The sequence below is a fragment of the Myxocyprinus asiaticus genome, chromosome 47, assembly GCF_019703515.2.
Source record: "Myxocyprinus asiaticus isolate MX2 ecotype Aquarium Trade chromosome 47, UBuf_Myxa_2, whole genome shotgun sequence".
NCBI classification, from domain to species: domain Eukaryota; kingdom Metazoa; phylum Chordata; class Actinopteri; order Cypriniformes; family Catostomidae; genus Myxocyprinus; species Myxocyprinus asiaticus.
The window spans coordinates 16,555,723-16,569,938 of record NC_059390.1 but is presented as its reverse complement, the minus strand read 5'-3'; the positions used below and the strand labels follow the sequence as shown (position 1 = coordinate 16,569,938).

Here is a 14,216-nt window from a genome sequence, read left to right as displayed (position 1 = left end):
TCACTGAAAAACCATAATCAATGAAAAATGAGAGCTATGATATAAGGGAAGATTTTCAGCGAATAACAATTCAAATTGTAAACAAAATATTTAAAATAATTCAAATCATTTGCCTCAGTATGGCCTCAGAGACAAGGGCGTAGCCAGGAAATTACTTTTGGGTGGGCCTCAATAAAAATGGATGGTGTCATGTTCACTCTGTCAGTCTGGGTTTTTGTCTGACAGGACCATGGCATCATCGTCCCATGTCTGTCTTGACTCTTGTGTTTCATTGTCTGTCTTTGTGTGAGCGCAAAGTTGTATTCCCTGCCATGCGCTTTTCGGTCTGTCTTGTTTCATGTCCGGAGCATGGTGTCTGGATCCTCACTTCCTGTCTGGTTCGGTTTCGGTCTGTGTCGGGATCCGGACTCTCGTGCTCCATGTCTGTCTGTTATTGACGTGGGTGCATCACGCTTATGTCATCTTGGCCATGCACTTGCGTAGTTTAACATGGGTGCACCTCACGTTGCACTGCGTGCCTGGGTCACGAGCTGTCTTGTGTTTCATGTCCGGAGTATGGTGTCTGGATCCTGACTTCCCTGTCTGGTTCAGTTTCGGTCTGTGTCAGGATCCGGACACACATGCTCCATGTTCTGTCTCTCGCGACCGCGGACGCGAGTTTTGCCCGCTTTGCTCTGTACGCCAGGGTCTCGAGCTGTCTTCACGTTGTGCTGTGGTTCGGTCACTTCAGTCTGAGGTTTTGGGTTTGTGTGTGGCCGAACTCTCGCACAGGTGTCCTGTCTTGTTTTTGTTGCCTGTGGTGTGCATGTACGCTCAGGTTTTGTTTAGAGTGAGAATGCATGGTGTCGCTTTGTATGGTGTTGCTAGGCATTCTCTCATCTTGTTTGTCAGTTGGCATGAGCGTATATTGCCTTATTGTCTTGGCGATGTTCGCTCATGCCATTCGGGTGTTTTGTTGTCTTGTGAGAGCACGTGGTTTGTTTTGTTTCTGTATCGCCGCGTGTCTCTCGGGCTGACGTCAGTTGTTTGCCTATTATTCTTTTATTAGTCACACCTACCCTGTCTTGTTAACCTGTTGATTTCTATTTTAGTCTCATTGTGTTTGCTGTCCAGTGCCAGTTCGTCTTGTGTGTTTGTTTATAGCAATCAGTCTGTCAGTCAGTCTAGTTTCCTGTCCTGTTTACACGGTCCGGTCTGTCCTGTTCCCTGCTGCCTTCTGCTTGCCAATTTACAGTATTAGTCTTACATATTCAGTTGAGCAGGGGTGTGCAATTATTTTGGTACAGGGGCCACAAGGGCCGTTAAGTAGAACATGGAACAGAGAAGATAAAAAGTTTGCATAGTTTTATCTTTTAAGCCTAGACATGCACTCAATGAATGATGCACAATTTTCTGAAGTGTACACAGACTGATGGGACCATTCTGCAATTGCTTGAAGTTTTGCTGCTATACTTTCTATCATGTGTTAGTAAACTGAATAAAGGCTGAATAAAATTATTATTTGATTATTTTACCATACTTCAATGCAATGGTAATTTAGTATTCAATTTAACACTCTATATCAGGAGTCTGGTTTAAAAGTAAAATAAAATATTCTGGAAAAAGATTCTAAAAGCTTATTTTAATGTTGGCCGCAAAGTGGACCCGTTTACATGTTTTATTCTCAGAACATTATCAACCTGTTTACGTGCTCATGGGTCATGATGTGGGTCTTGTCAATGTTTGGCACCCCATTCAGCACACCACTGAATAAAACAGGCTGTATGACACTGATAAGTGATTAATGCCAGAGTAACATTCACGTACAGGTGTGAGGGACATAAGCATTTTACAAATAACACAAAGAATAAATATATTCCTCTCTCACTTGGTGACCCCTCCATGCACTATTGAGCGCTAAGTTGTTGTTTGTTTATTGCGGAGCAAAAGCGCGTGCACTTGCATGTATGGTTGCCATATTGCATAAATTAAGTATGACTTAAGGCGAAATATTTCCTATTTGTGCAAGTATAAATCTCTGATTGGGGTGTTGCATATATTATCTGGCAACCCTGAGCATATTAAAAGCTTGTGGATGTGCGATAGGTCCAAAAGCCAGATAAATGAAAGATCTAATAAAAAGCTAAGCACCCTCAAGCACCCCTGTAGAACCGGGACTGTCTGGCTGTCCCACCACGGCCCACCCTTGGCTACGCCACAGCTCAGAAGAGTTGTGTGGACTACTTTCATAGTACTCTACTTTTTTAACACCCCAGTTCCCATTTACTTTTACTGTATGGAAAAGAGCAACCAGGACATCCATTAAAACTTTTCCTGGTGACACTTTACAGTAAGGTTGTATTCATTTACATTAGGTGAATACATTATTTACAATAAACAATACTTTTACAGCACTTATTAATGTTGGTTACTGTTAATTTCAACAGATCAATAGTTTTTTTTAATGAAGAGTATACGTATATAACATTAATGCATTATGAATTAACATACATGAACAATTGTATTTTCATAAATTAACATTAAGCAAGATTAATAAATGCTGCAAAAAAAGCTACTATTCATGGTTAGTTCATGATACCTAATGTATTAACTGATGTAATTGTAAAGTGTTACTCTTTTCCTTTTCTGTCCCATGGAAGAAAGACAGCAATAGGGGTTTGAACAGCATAAGGGTGAGTATATGATACCAAAATGTTCTTTTGTTTTTGGGTGAACTATTCCTTTAAGAAGCTCTCTGCTCCTCTTTCACGATAGAAGATTTGGTAACACTTTACAATAAGGTTCCATTTGTTACTACTAGATAACAACATTAGTTAACATGAACTAACAATGAACAGTACTTTTACAGCATTTATTAATCTCGGTTAATTTCTACATATACTACTACATTTTTAAAATTGTATTTGTTAACATTAGTTAATGCATTATGAACTAACATGTATCTGAATCTGAATCTCTTTTATTCGCCAGTACTTGTACAGTACAGGAATTTACTTTGGTCAAGTTTGACATCTGCTCTACATGCAAACAGAAGACAGTGACATCACAATATGCCAATTACAGTACCATACACACAATACAATACACACAATACAAATACAATCCCATAACTTAGTAAAATGTTTATTAACTAACATTAACAAAGATTAATAAATGTTGTAAAAAAATATTGTTCATTGTTATTTCATGATACCTAATTCATTAACTAATGTTAATGAATGGAACCTTATTGTAAAGTGTTGCAGATTTGGTGCTGGCAGTGAGAAGAAAGACAGGAAAGGAAGCTTCATGAATGCATGATTACAAGTTATTATGCATTTGACTGCACAAAGGAATAGAGTGCATGAAAAGGAGAGGTGCATAATACCATTATGATGACACATTATAAGCCGTCTCTATTGTGTGTGTGTGTGGCTAATTTGACAGAATTAAAACACATGACAAGATCCATCAGGAAATGAATGGATGACCAATCGGTTAAAAAAAAAATCCACTGAGTCTGCTAATATCGAACAAATAATTTACACATAAATGTCAAACAAACATCATGAACAGGCACTCAGACCTTTCAAACAGCACACACTGCAAAAGCATAGGGTCATAATTTATCTGACGAGCTCTGAATTCTGCAAGCACTGACGGAATCTCAGGTTAAAGGACAGACTGAAAATAAACCAGCTCAGTGAAGTGAGACAACTGGAGCTTCCACAGCATGACCACAGCTATTATGTGCAGATTATTAAGCTTACTGAGTTATAAATCATAATACTGCCAGACAATGCAGAATCATTTAAACAGAAAAACCTGTAAAGCAAGCAAAATAAATCAACGTAATGGAGAACTGAAGCATATTTAAAGTCCAGGAAGCTGATATATTTTCTTCAGCGTGCATCTCAGCTTGGCATCTATGTGAAACTTCTTGGCAGGTTATAATGTGTCCTTCTATTTAAAATTCCTGCCACATAAAAGTGTAAAAGGTATCAAGAGGGAAAGGAGGGGAAAAAATAGCAGAAATGCAACTTGGAATTCAATTGTGTGAACGGCGAAATATTTATTTTGCAGTGCGGAGATGCAGAGGTGATGTTATCCATAAATACAGGGTGCCAACACAACCACATCTCCAAAACATGCTGCAGAAGACTGGGGTAAGTCTATTCTACACATACAAATACTTGAACCAAAAGCATGAACCTTAACCAAAAACTTTAGAGGACAATAAAAATCACATATTAATATATATCTACACATCATATAGAGAAATGGTTTTGTGTGTGTCTTTTGCAGACTGAAAACTACCGAAGACGACAAGTCCAGTGGGAAGCTGCCTGTCAGTGATTCCACAATGAAGACAGTGCAGTCCCTGCACCTGCAGCTGGGCAGAGATAGAGTGCAGTGCACTGCCCAGGTCGTAGGTCAGACCTCAAAGTTGTTCAATTTCTAGGTTTTTCACTGCCTTTCATATTAATACTTCCCAGACTGAGCTATATCTGTTATTAATGTGCATGCACACTCCGTTAGAAGTGAAATCTTCTACCAGAGAGTTTTGATATATAATTGACAGTTTTACAGTGTTAGGCTGACCAGTCATATGTTTGAATACACCTACTGTACATGAATGTCTATATCTCATGATCTCAATACCTTTTCATCTAATGTGTAGGCTTAAATGCTTGAAATTAGCTTTGTTAACACATAAACTGTGAAGTTGAGCTCTCACAGAACCAGTTTCAACCAGTGATTTCTTAACAGAAGTAGATTATGCAAACATAAAAGTCTTCCAAGAGAGAGAGGAAGGATAAATAATCCCATCAGTATACAAATCTTTCATAAAACACTCACATATCATCTGAAGAATGTTAGTTGGGATTGATGCGAGAAAATATAATATTCTTCATTTTGTTCATGCATTCAGCATTCAGAGTGAGCCATTGACCTTTTCCAATTCAGACATCATGTCACAAATTTTGAGGAAGGACCCAAATGTTGAGAGACAAGTTTAAGGACATTTATTCAAAATAAAACACAAACACAAACTCTCACAAGGGAGAGAGAAGACTAATCAGAACAAAGATCAACAAAAGATAAACAAGGACAGGACCGACCAAGGTTCAGGAACTGAGTGGAGAACAGACTTGACTTTACAAGACTCACAAACATCACAAAACAATCTGGCAGAGACATGAGGAAAGAGGACACAATATATAGAAGGAACCACATGAAGAACAGGTTAAACTAATTAACATAACAAGGACTAAACGAGGAGGTGGTGTCAGGGACGCACATGGCTAGACAAACACACAGCTGTGTGCAAACATACAAGACCAAACAGACACAAGTGCACATGGTGATGAAGAATCAAACACAGCCATGTGCACTCACAAGACATGTACAAACATAACCAATGGGTGGAGGAGACTGTCATGATCCTGCCACAATAAGAATAAACTAAGACTTAAGTAGCAGGATCATGACATCAGTACTGGAAAGCTCAGCGAGGGAACTGTAGGCAGCACAGAAGAACTTACAACAAGTCCCATAACAGAGGGGTACATGACCTGGGCATGGTGTTTTGAGCATGCTTTGCATACAGATGTAAAACAGAGCTACTAATGAGGACAGTTTTATCAAACCCCCTCATGTGCTTTTCTAATTAGAGGAATAACAAAATGACACCTACAGGCAATAGATATCTCTTTCTCTCTGTCCCTCTCTCCCACATGTTGAGCCTCATTTGTTCTCTGTTCACAGAGGACGACACGTTTGAGGTGTGTCTGGGCCTACAGACTTTGCTGGAACTCAAAGTAAGTTTCTTCAGAGTCTTGTATCATCAGTATGTGTTCAAGGATAATCTGCAAGTCTTTAGCTTTTTTGAAAGCTCTTCGCCTTACTACTACTTCACCTTGCTACTGCAAATTGTGCTGGTCTTCTCGCTCACATAAAATGTCCATATATCCAAATTAAATCCATGTAAAATATATAATAAAAGTATATTAATACACTTTTGAAATAACAATCTAATATTTTCCTTCAAAGGCAAAACTGAAACTGAGAAAATGGCTTTAAAATTACTTGGATGTTGTGTGGATTTTTTTTAACTATAATTTTCACACTATATGTTTTCTCTGAAACTTAGCATATTTTGGCCAAACCCATCTGTCACAGGACAACCCTTAGTTTAAGAGACCTTATTTCACTCAAAACTCAATTTTTAAGTGTGTAGTTACTGTGTTTTGCCTTTCCATCACAGTATAGTCTTGTTCATTTTAATTTCTGTGTGGCTTAGAGGCTGTGAAATTCAAAGAGGCTTTGATAGTTCCTCAGGAATTCATTTTTTTTATTTTATCCCCTTTTCTCCCCAATTTGGCATGCCCAATTCTTATCACGTGGCTCGCTGTGCATGACACCGCGGAGACTCACAGCATGTGGAAGCTCATGCTATTCTCCGCGATCCACGTACAACTTACCATGTGTCCCATTGAGAGCGAGAACCACTATTTGCGACCACGAGGAGGTTATCCCATGTGACTCTACCCTCCCTAGCAACCGGGCCAATTTGGTTGCTTAGGAGACCTGGCTGGAGTCACTCAGCACACCCTGGATTCGAACTTGCGACTCCAGGGGTGGTAGTCAGTGTCAATACTCATTGAGCTACCCAGGCCCCCACAGGAATTTATTCTTAAAATAATTTTTACTGTTATAAATTAAATGTCTCTAAAAGTATATGCTTCCCAATAAACCATAAGGCAGATCAGATTGTGGATTCAGACTTACTCTTTTGTATATCAAAATCAGGATTTAAATACTTAGGAATTAATATCACTCATTCATACTCGGGTCTGTTTAAAGCGAATTACAACCCTATACTTAAAAAAACTTGAATCTGACTTCCAACGATGGAGTGTTATATATTTATCTCTAGCTGGTAAAGTTAATTGTGTTAAAATGAATGTGGTACCCAGATTATTGTATTTGTTTCAGAGTCTCCCACTTTTCTTGCCAAAATCCTTCTTTCAGTCGACTAACAGATTGCTGTAAAGGCTGAATTGTGTAAGTCAACATCACTTGCTGTGCTGATTACAATGAAGTCACCATTCTCACCATCGCAATTTTCCTCAAGTCCAGTAGTAATTTCAACTCTCAAAATATATAATCAGTTCAGACAAGTATTTCAACTTACAGGCTTTTCCTTAGAAAATCCTATATGTAATAATCATCTTTTTCCAGCTGCCAAAATAGACTCTATTTTCAAGTAATGGCAAGACCTGGGCCTAGTTAAATGTAGTGACTTTTTTATTGATAACATTTTTGCTAACTACAACGATCTGGTTAAAAACTTTAATGTTCACAAATCCAGTTTTTTTCGTTATCTTCAAGTTCGTCACTTCATCCAAGCTCAGTGCTCGGGATTCCCTCAAAGACCTCCTGAATCAAGATTAGATTAAGTTCTGCAGGTCCCACCACATCTTAAGGGATCCATCTCAAAAAATATAAAACTTAATTATGTCATTTTGAAATACATCAATAGAAAAGATCAAAGCCGCATGGGTAGTAGAGCTAGGCACTGATATATCCAAAGACACTTGGGACAAAGCCGCTGAAAGAGTGAATGGGACTTCATCTTGTGCACGACTCAATCTGATTCAGATGAAAGTGCTATACCATATTCATTATAGTAAAAAAAGTTGGCCAAACTGTATCCAAATGTAGATGAAACATGTGATCATTGCAATGCTTTTAGGCAGATTTAACCCATATGTTCTGGTCATGCTCCAAACTGAGACAATTTTGGTTCTCAGTTTTTGATATTTTAAATTCAGCTTTTAAATTAAGAATTCATCCTAACCCAATAATGGCTTTGTTTGGTGCCAGTGAAGATGATGTTCAAATAATTAAAGATAAAGAGCATGCTATGGCTTTTGCAACCTTAATAGCTAGATGGAGAATTCTTCTAGAATGGAAGTCACCCTACCCACCTAAATTATCATCATGGCTTAGTGACCTAATGATGTTTCTAAAAACAGAATTATTTTTTTTCTTTTCCAGTATCTGGGATTGTTGTGTTGAGATGGGAAGAAAAAGTGAAAAAGGAATACCTTCGGAAGTGTTTTTGTCACAGAACAATTCTATGTACCTTATTCTGATATAAAAAAAATAAAATAAAATAAATAAATAAATAAATAAATAATATTTTTTACTGTGGAAAACAAGTATGCTGTCTTCCCACAACGGATAACAAGAAGTACCTCCGAACTCAGAAACATTTGCTTTCAAAACTGGTCTAAAACTGCCAAGAAGCAAGAGGACTGTGTTTGAGGCCATATTACATGGGTTCTCACACCAAGTGGCTTTGTTGAAGATGGGGGAGTTAGCTTATCAGCATATATCTAAATATTGAATCAGAGCTGCACTGTAAAAAAATAAAAAATAATAATAAGATAAATATGGTTGATATTAACCTTCTGAAACTGCAAAAATCTGCTTTTTACTTTATAAGGTATTGTTAATCACTGTAAGAATTACAGAAGTGCACATGATGACATGAAGTTCACCATTTGTGGCTCTTCCAGGAGCAATGACCAATAAACATGTAGAGACAGTGCTCAGTGTCACTCACACAAACACTAAACACCATCAGGGTAACACATGTGAAATTTAAATAATGCAGTGAACATGAACTAAACTACATCAAATATAACACAGAACACCCCAATGTACATAACTGATATTAAAAATAAGAAGAAACATAACTATTCCCATAAAATATAATTAAATATGATGGGTCATTATTAAATTTAACAATACTTTACTGTAAAAAGTACATGTACTCTCTTGTTAAACATAATATAAATTTTTACCATTAATTATACAGGAAAATCATACTTTTTACATCTAAAAAAAAACTTAATCTTTACAATATTTTATTGTAAAAACTACTGTATTGTCTTTTAAAATATATTACAATTTTTTACTGTATATTTTTCAGTTAATAATCAATTAACATTTTTTACAGTGTGAATATGGTTTGAGATTATTTCAAATGCCGGGGGAACAATTCCCCTTTTATGGTTTACATGATTGCATTAAAAGAAGAGAAAATAATTTTAAAGTACAATAGAGAGAGTGAGAAAAGGGGAGAGAAAGCAAGAGAAGGAAAGTACGGAGGACAGTAGCTGTATAAGTACATGCAAATTATCATTCTTGCCAGGAGAAAAAGATTATAATGCATGTGGGGAAAAGGATCCCCGAAGCCAACGTGAGTTTCTGAGCAGGCAATAAACAGTTGAATGAGATGCATATGTTTTCAGACTCTCTGTTCACCTGAAGAGATGGTTTTAAAAAGTCATAGTCGCTAAACCACATATGAAGCAATGCGCTCACATTTCTTACAGTATAACAAAGCAAATAGAAAAGGAAAGTTAATAAAGGGATGGATGGATGGATGTTACAAAGTGAGACTCTGAACATTCAGTTAGTCCAATCAGTCAGGAACAAAAAGCATACTAAGTCAGAATAGCCTGAAGGACTGTGCTGAGTGTAGTGGATGTAGCTTCAAAGAGAAATTTCAATGGAAGTCTAAACTTGATGTGACACAATTAACTATTCTCCATCCCCAGTGCTGTGTGGATCTCAACTCCAGAGTGCTCCGTCTTCACAGCACAAAGGAAGAGCTTCCCTTCCTGGATCCACCATTTTGCAGCCAGTGCCATCACCATGACAACAACAAAAACATGTGACCTCAGACCTCTGTGCCCAACAACTGCCATGACCGTACCCATGTAACCAGAGAGGAAGTTCATGGAAGGAAGAGCCTGTGCCTGGACTGTAGTTTACCCTCGTGCCAGATCAACATAGACAGGCCTCTACTTTCCTTCCCTCTCATCTTTGCTTCTTTAATCTTCATTGTTTGTTTCTAATGCTATTTACACAAATCTGCCAACTATGATTTTGTTTCCCTGCTGTGCTAAATTAGTTTTGATTAAGTGTAATAATGCTCATGAGGAGGAAGATTGTGTTCTGGCATATTTAATTGCCTTCATCAAAATTAAAAAACAAGGGTACAGTTAATCAGTGAGGAATTGAGTTAATGTTTGAAATTTGATAATATTCTCTAACTGGTGATTTGAATTACAAAACATTACTTCACATGAGAACTGAAGATTTGAACAGAATTGCTTTGTTTGCCAAGGCTGCAAACTTAAAAGATCAAGTGAGCTTCTAAACAATAACAGAACTTCAATTTTAAACATTTAAATGTGTCGAAACAATCAAACGTTTGAGGAAAATTCTTTCTCAAAACTGCAAATTTAGCTGGACTCCACAACTGCCTTTCACTTAACAAAGACTGTGTTTTCTGCCCTCATTTCCCTTTAGAGTGGTGAATCAGCCAGTCCAATCAAATGTTAATTGAGCCCCTGGGTTTGACTCACTGTTTCTGTTCTGAAGGACCCATAAACCAACCAAAACATTCCATCTGCATGATTTTATAGACTTTCCCCTTTGTATTTTCCTGTGTTTTGCATAAATCTGTATGAGAGTGTGTGTAGGATGAGCTGAAATGCTTCTCTGTTGTTCACCTGCATGTGATTGCTATTAGAAAGACTGAATAGATAAACAATCAGTTCCTCCTCTTCAAGAGCAATTCTGCAGAGCAAATTTTTCTTAATCAGCATGTCTTCTTATATCAAGTAAAGCCAAATAAATTGAATTAGAACTAAAATGGCAGAAGATATTAAAGTGACCGTTTCCCAAAAATGAGAATTATGTTATTATTGACTCACCCTCATGTTGTTTCAAACCTGTGTATCTTTATTTTTTCTGAGGAACTCAAAAGGAGATGTTAGACAGAAGGTTTGGGTCTGACATCCTCAGTCACCATTCACTTTCATTGTATGGAAAAAAATGAGAGCTGTCATTAGATTCATTTTTTTAATTGCAATTAATATCAGATTTTAAAAGTGCTGAAATTTGACTCAATATATACTTATTTCCTGTCTAAATGCATTTATTTATTTGTAAAGAACAACACAGTAGAACAAAGCAATATGTAACAATAATGCTTTATTAACATTTTCCTAACTCCGCAGTGCAAAGACAGAAATTCACTAAAATAGCTCCAACTCAAGTAACATTAAACATTTACCAAAGTCTAAGTGGGATGATGACTGCTACTACTACTACTATTCATTGCAATACACATTAATTTTCTTAAACCCTCATCCTCCACAATATTATCAGACTGTCTTTTCACTTTGAATATGGAATGCACATGATTTGTTTCAGGGCAGCAAGTGTCGCGTTGAAATCCATATGTTCTGAACTCTTGTTCTGCTTTTAGTGTTGGCACTGCCAATGAAAATATAATTCATCCGTATTGTCTAGTAATCATCAGCTGATGCGTCAGAAGCTCAGCAGTAATGGGTACAAAGTTGAAATGATTTTGTATTTGAGTGGTGTGTCAACAAACCCTCCACGGGAGAACAAGCTGCACAGCAGGCTTGTAAGAATTGACATGCTTATGTGGTAAAATGCTGACTTACAAAAGATGCAAACTTAATTTTTGTTACAAGTCCCATCAGTGTTTGTTTTATAAGAGGTCCTTCTCCTGTCCCTGCTGGACAAATCGCAAGGGTTCCGCCCTCTAACCAGTGTTCAGAACTCACAGAGTTGAATGTCAGAATCTAATGTCAAATCGGTACATGCCTTAATCGTGATTAAGAAAAAATGTACACGTTAAACATTTTAAATAAATCACGTGTTAATGGGTTAACGCTGACAGCACTATAAAAAAAAAAAAGCAATGAAAGAGAAGCAATGAGGCTGTCAGTCCCTAACATTCTCCTTTTGTATTGCATGGAAGAAAGCAAGTCAGCTGGTTATTGGAAATTGTATTTAATTTCTTGTTTGAAGCATAAAATCAACAAGGGAACAAGAAAAACAGCATTTAAGATAATTGCACAATTCTCAAGTGAATTTACCTTGTTTTAAGGATGTTTTTAGATGTTTTTACTGGAAAACAAGACAAAAATACTGATTAAGAAAATCATTCTTAGCAGCGTAGACTTCCAGGTGCAAACCATGTTCTTTTTCTACTCTTGGATTGAATTTGACTTTATAACCGGAGGCTTTTCTCCACCACCCATGCCTTGCTCATTGGTTTTCTTTTTTTTTTTTTCTTCAGTCACAAGCACAACTATGACAGTCTTTATACATCCAAGAAAAGCACTTGTCTCAGCTCCCATTGAAATATTATGTCAACCAATGACCAAAAGGGTGTCTATGACCCTGGGAATAATTAAACACTCAATCATCCTAATCATCTAGCCTGTTAGCGTTATGGATGACCTTTAAGCGGATCATATCCATATACTTTCCCATTATTTGTTCTCCTCTGATGCACCGTATTTCTTTCTGCGCTTTGTGAGGGCCAATTGTACGAAAAGAGTTTATTTTTGGTGTTTTTTTTTGTTATGTTTTGTTTTTCCTTTTCTCTGAACAAGTATTTTCTCTGCCTAAATAAAATAATGATGTATTCTGGCTATGAAGGTCTCTGGTGTTCACTCATTGAATAGAAACAATGCACACATCATGTAATCGCAAGAATCTCAAATCCAGTGTAATGCCACCTACACAACTGCTGGCAATGGGTAATAACAGTGAAAGCACTGTTCTGATGCACCCCACTGTTTCACTTGTTGGCTCATGTTCATGTGGCTGTGATATTGGTTTGCCTGGGTAAGTCAACAGGCTATTTTAAGCGTCTTTCATTTGAAAAGATGTTCCCACAACCACAGAGGGCCACAAGGGATGACTTCTTTGACCCTACACTGAGGGCAGGCTGCTCCTATTCCATCCAGCCTGAAGATGGAAAACATTGCCAAGACAAAATCCCTCTATGCATCACAGTCTTACCAACAGAATGTCCATCTGTTCCTAATAAAGACAAAGGAATGATGCTCTATTGCTCAATTTAATGGGTTTACACCAGCACTTGAAGCCATAACTCGTGTGCTCATGTAAACACTTTAGAAGTTCCAATGCAGGAACTAAAGACAGCATGATATCAATAATGACCCCAATTACTTTGTTAATATATGGGGCTGGGGTGGAGGTGGGTTTCAGAGAAAAAAAAAAACTCTATCCTATCCCTAACCCAAAACCAGCTTATCTGCAAAACTGAGCAATTTAAATGTTATACAAAGAGAGAGAGTTGTGGGGTCGGGGTTGGGAGTGAGAGCGTGAGAACAGTGTCAATTGCATCAAGTTGGCAGCCCTGCACATGTGAACGAGCCAATTGGCTAAAAGATAACAAACTCAAGGAACCTACCAGCCTACGCCACATAGAGTTTCATGGCTGAACTTTGGTCATTTGTTCAAAATCCAACTCCACATAACTGTTTTATATAAATTACTACTATATTTATATTAAACAGCAAACCTGTTCTAATTGGATGTGATTGTGTTACACGCAGCTGGAAAAAGGTTGCACTTAGGACATGGTGTAATGAAAACATCTTAAAAAAATAAAAAGAACAATCACAGTTTATTTAAAAAACTTTCTCTGCTTCTGACTTTTCTTTCTGATTACTTGTGACTTTTCTTTCTGATTACACAGGCCACACGGGTCAGTCAATAAATATTATTAATCAATAATATCTCTTTTATTTTAAATTTCAAAATCCAATGTTCTGTTTTACTCAGAAATATGTCACACTATGGATGTTACATGCATTGTGAATGCTGTTTCTTGACATCATTAAGGTGTTGGGAGAAAGGGAAGGGCATTTCAACATCAAATCACTTGTTGACTACATTTGCCACTAAATACAGTAGTAAGACAACACGCATTAGATAGCACTGATGAGTTTTTGTTCATCTGTTCATGCCCACATTGCATGCTGTGCCCCATGATTTTTTCATTCACATTCAACAATAGACTTCAGAATAACAGATAATCCTGTGGAGCCTCAGTGCCACACAGAGAACAAAATGTTTTGCATGTTGTTGCTGTTGTTGTTGTTGTTGTTTCAGGCAGTGCTCACATACAGAGATAGATGGGCTCTGCTTCTTCATAACCAACAGTGCAATGGGGGGCCTGTGGCGTTTTCTTCTGACTCAGTGCACATGCCACATCCTGTCACAGTTTTAAAAGACACATCTCGTTTTACCGGCGCGCTAAATGGCTGCACATTTCCAGAACTGTAGCTCAGCCAAAGTAA

The 14,216-nt window shown here is 37.4% G+C and overlaps 1 protein-coding gene across 6 annotated transcripts in view; it reads left to right on the top strand.

Annotated features, from left to right (window-relative positions):
* LOC127436886 (nuclear receptor-interacting protein 3-like) overlaps window positions 1–12,538 on the top strand; it is a 45,980-nt gene extending 33,442 nt beyond the window's left edge. The window contains exons 3-7 of one of the 6 annotated variants that reach the window (XM_051691369.1): window positions 2,640–2,672; window positions 4,063–4,145; window positions 4,285–4,405; window positions 5,749–5,801; window positions 9,615–12,538. In XM_051691369.1, coding sequence (XP_051547329.1) covers window positions 2,640–2,672; window positions 4,063–4,145; window positions 4,285–4,405; window positions 5,749–5,801; window positions 9,615–9,780 — 456 coding nt within the window. In that variant the 3' untranslated portion in view covers window positions 9,781–12,538. Of the gene's footprint in view, window positions 1–2,639; window positions 2,673–4,062; window positions 4,146–4,284; window positions 4,413–5,748; window positions 5,802–8,043; window positions 8,652–9,614 lie in introns of those variants that run through there. The other 5 variants (XM_051691371.1, XM_051691372.1, XM_051691375.1 and 2 more) reach the window with 5 other exon arrangements.
* The last annotated feature ends 1,678 nt before the right edge of the window (window positions 12,539–14,216 follow it).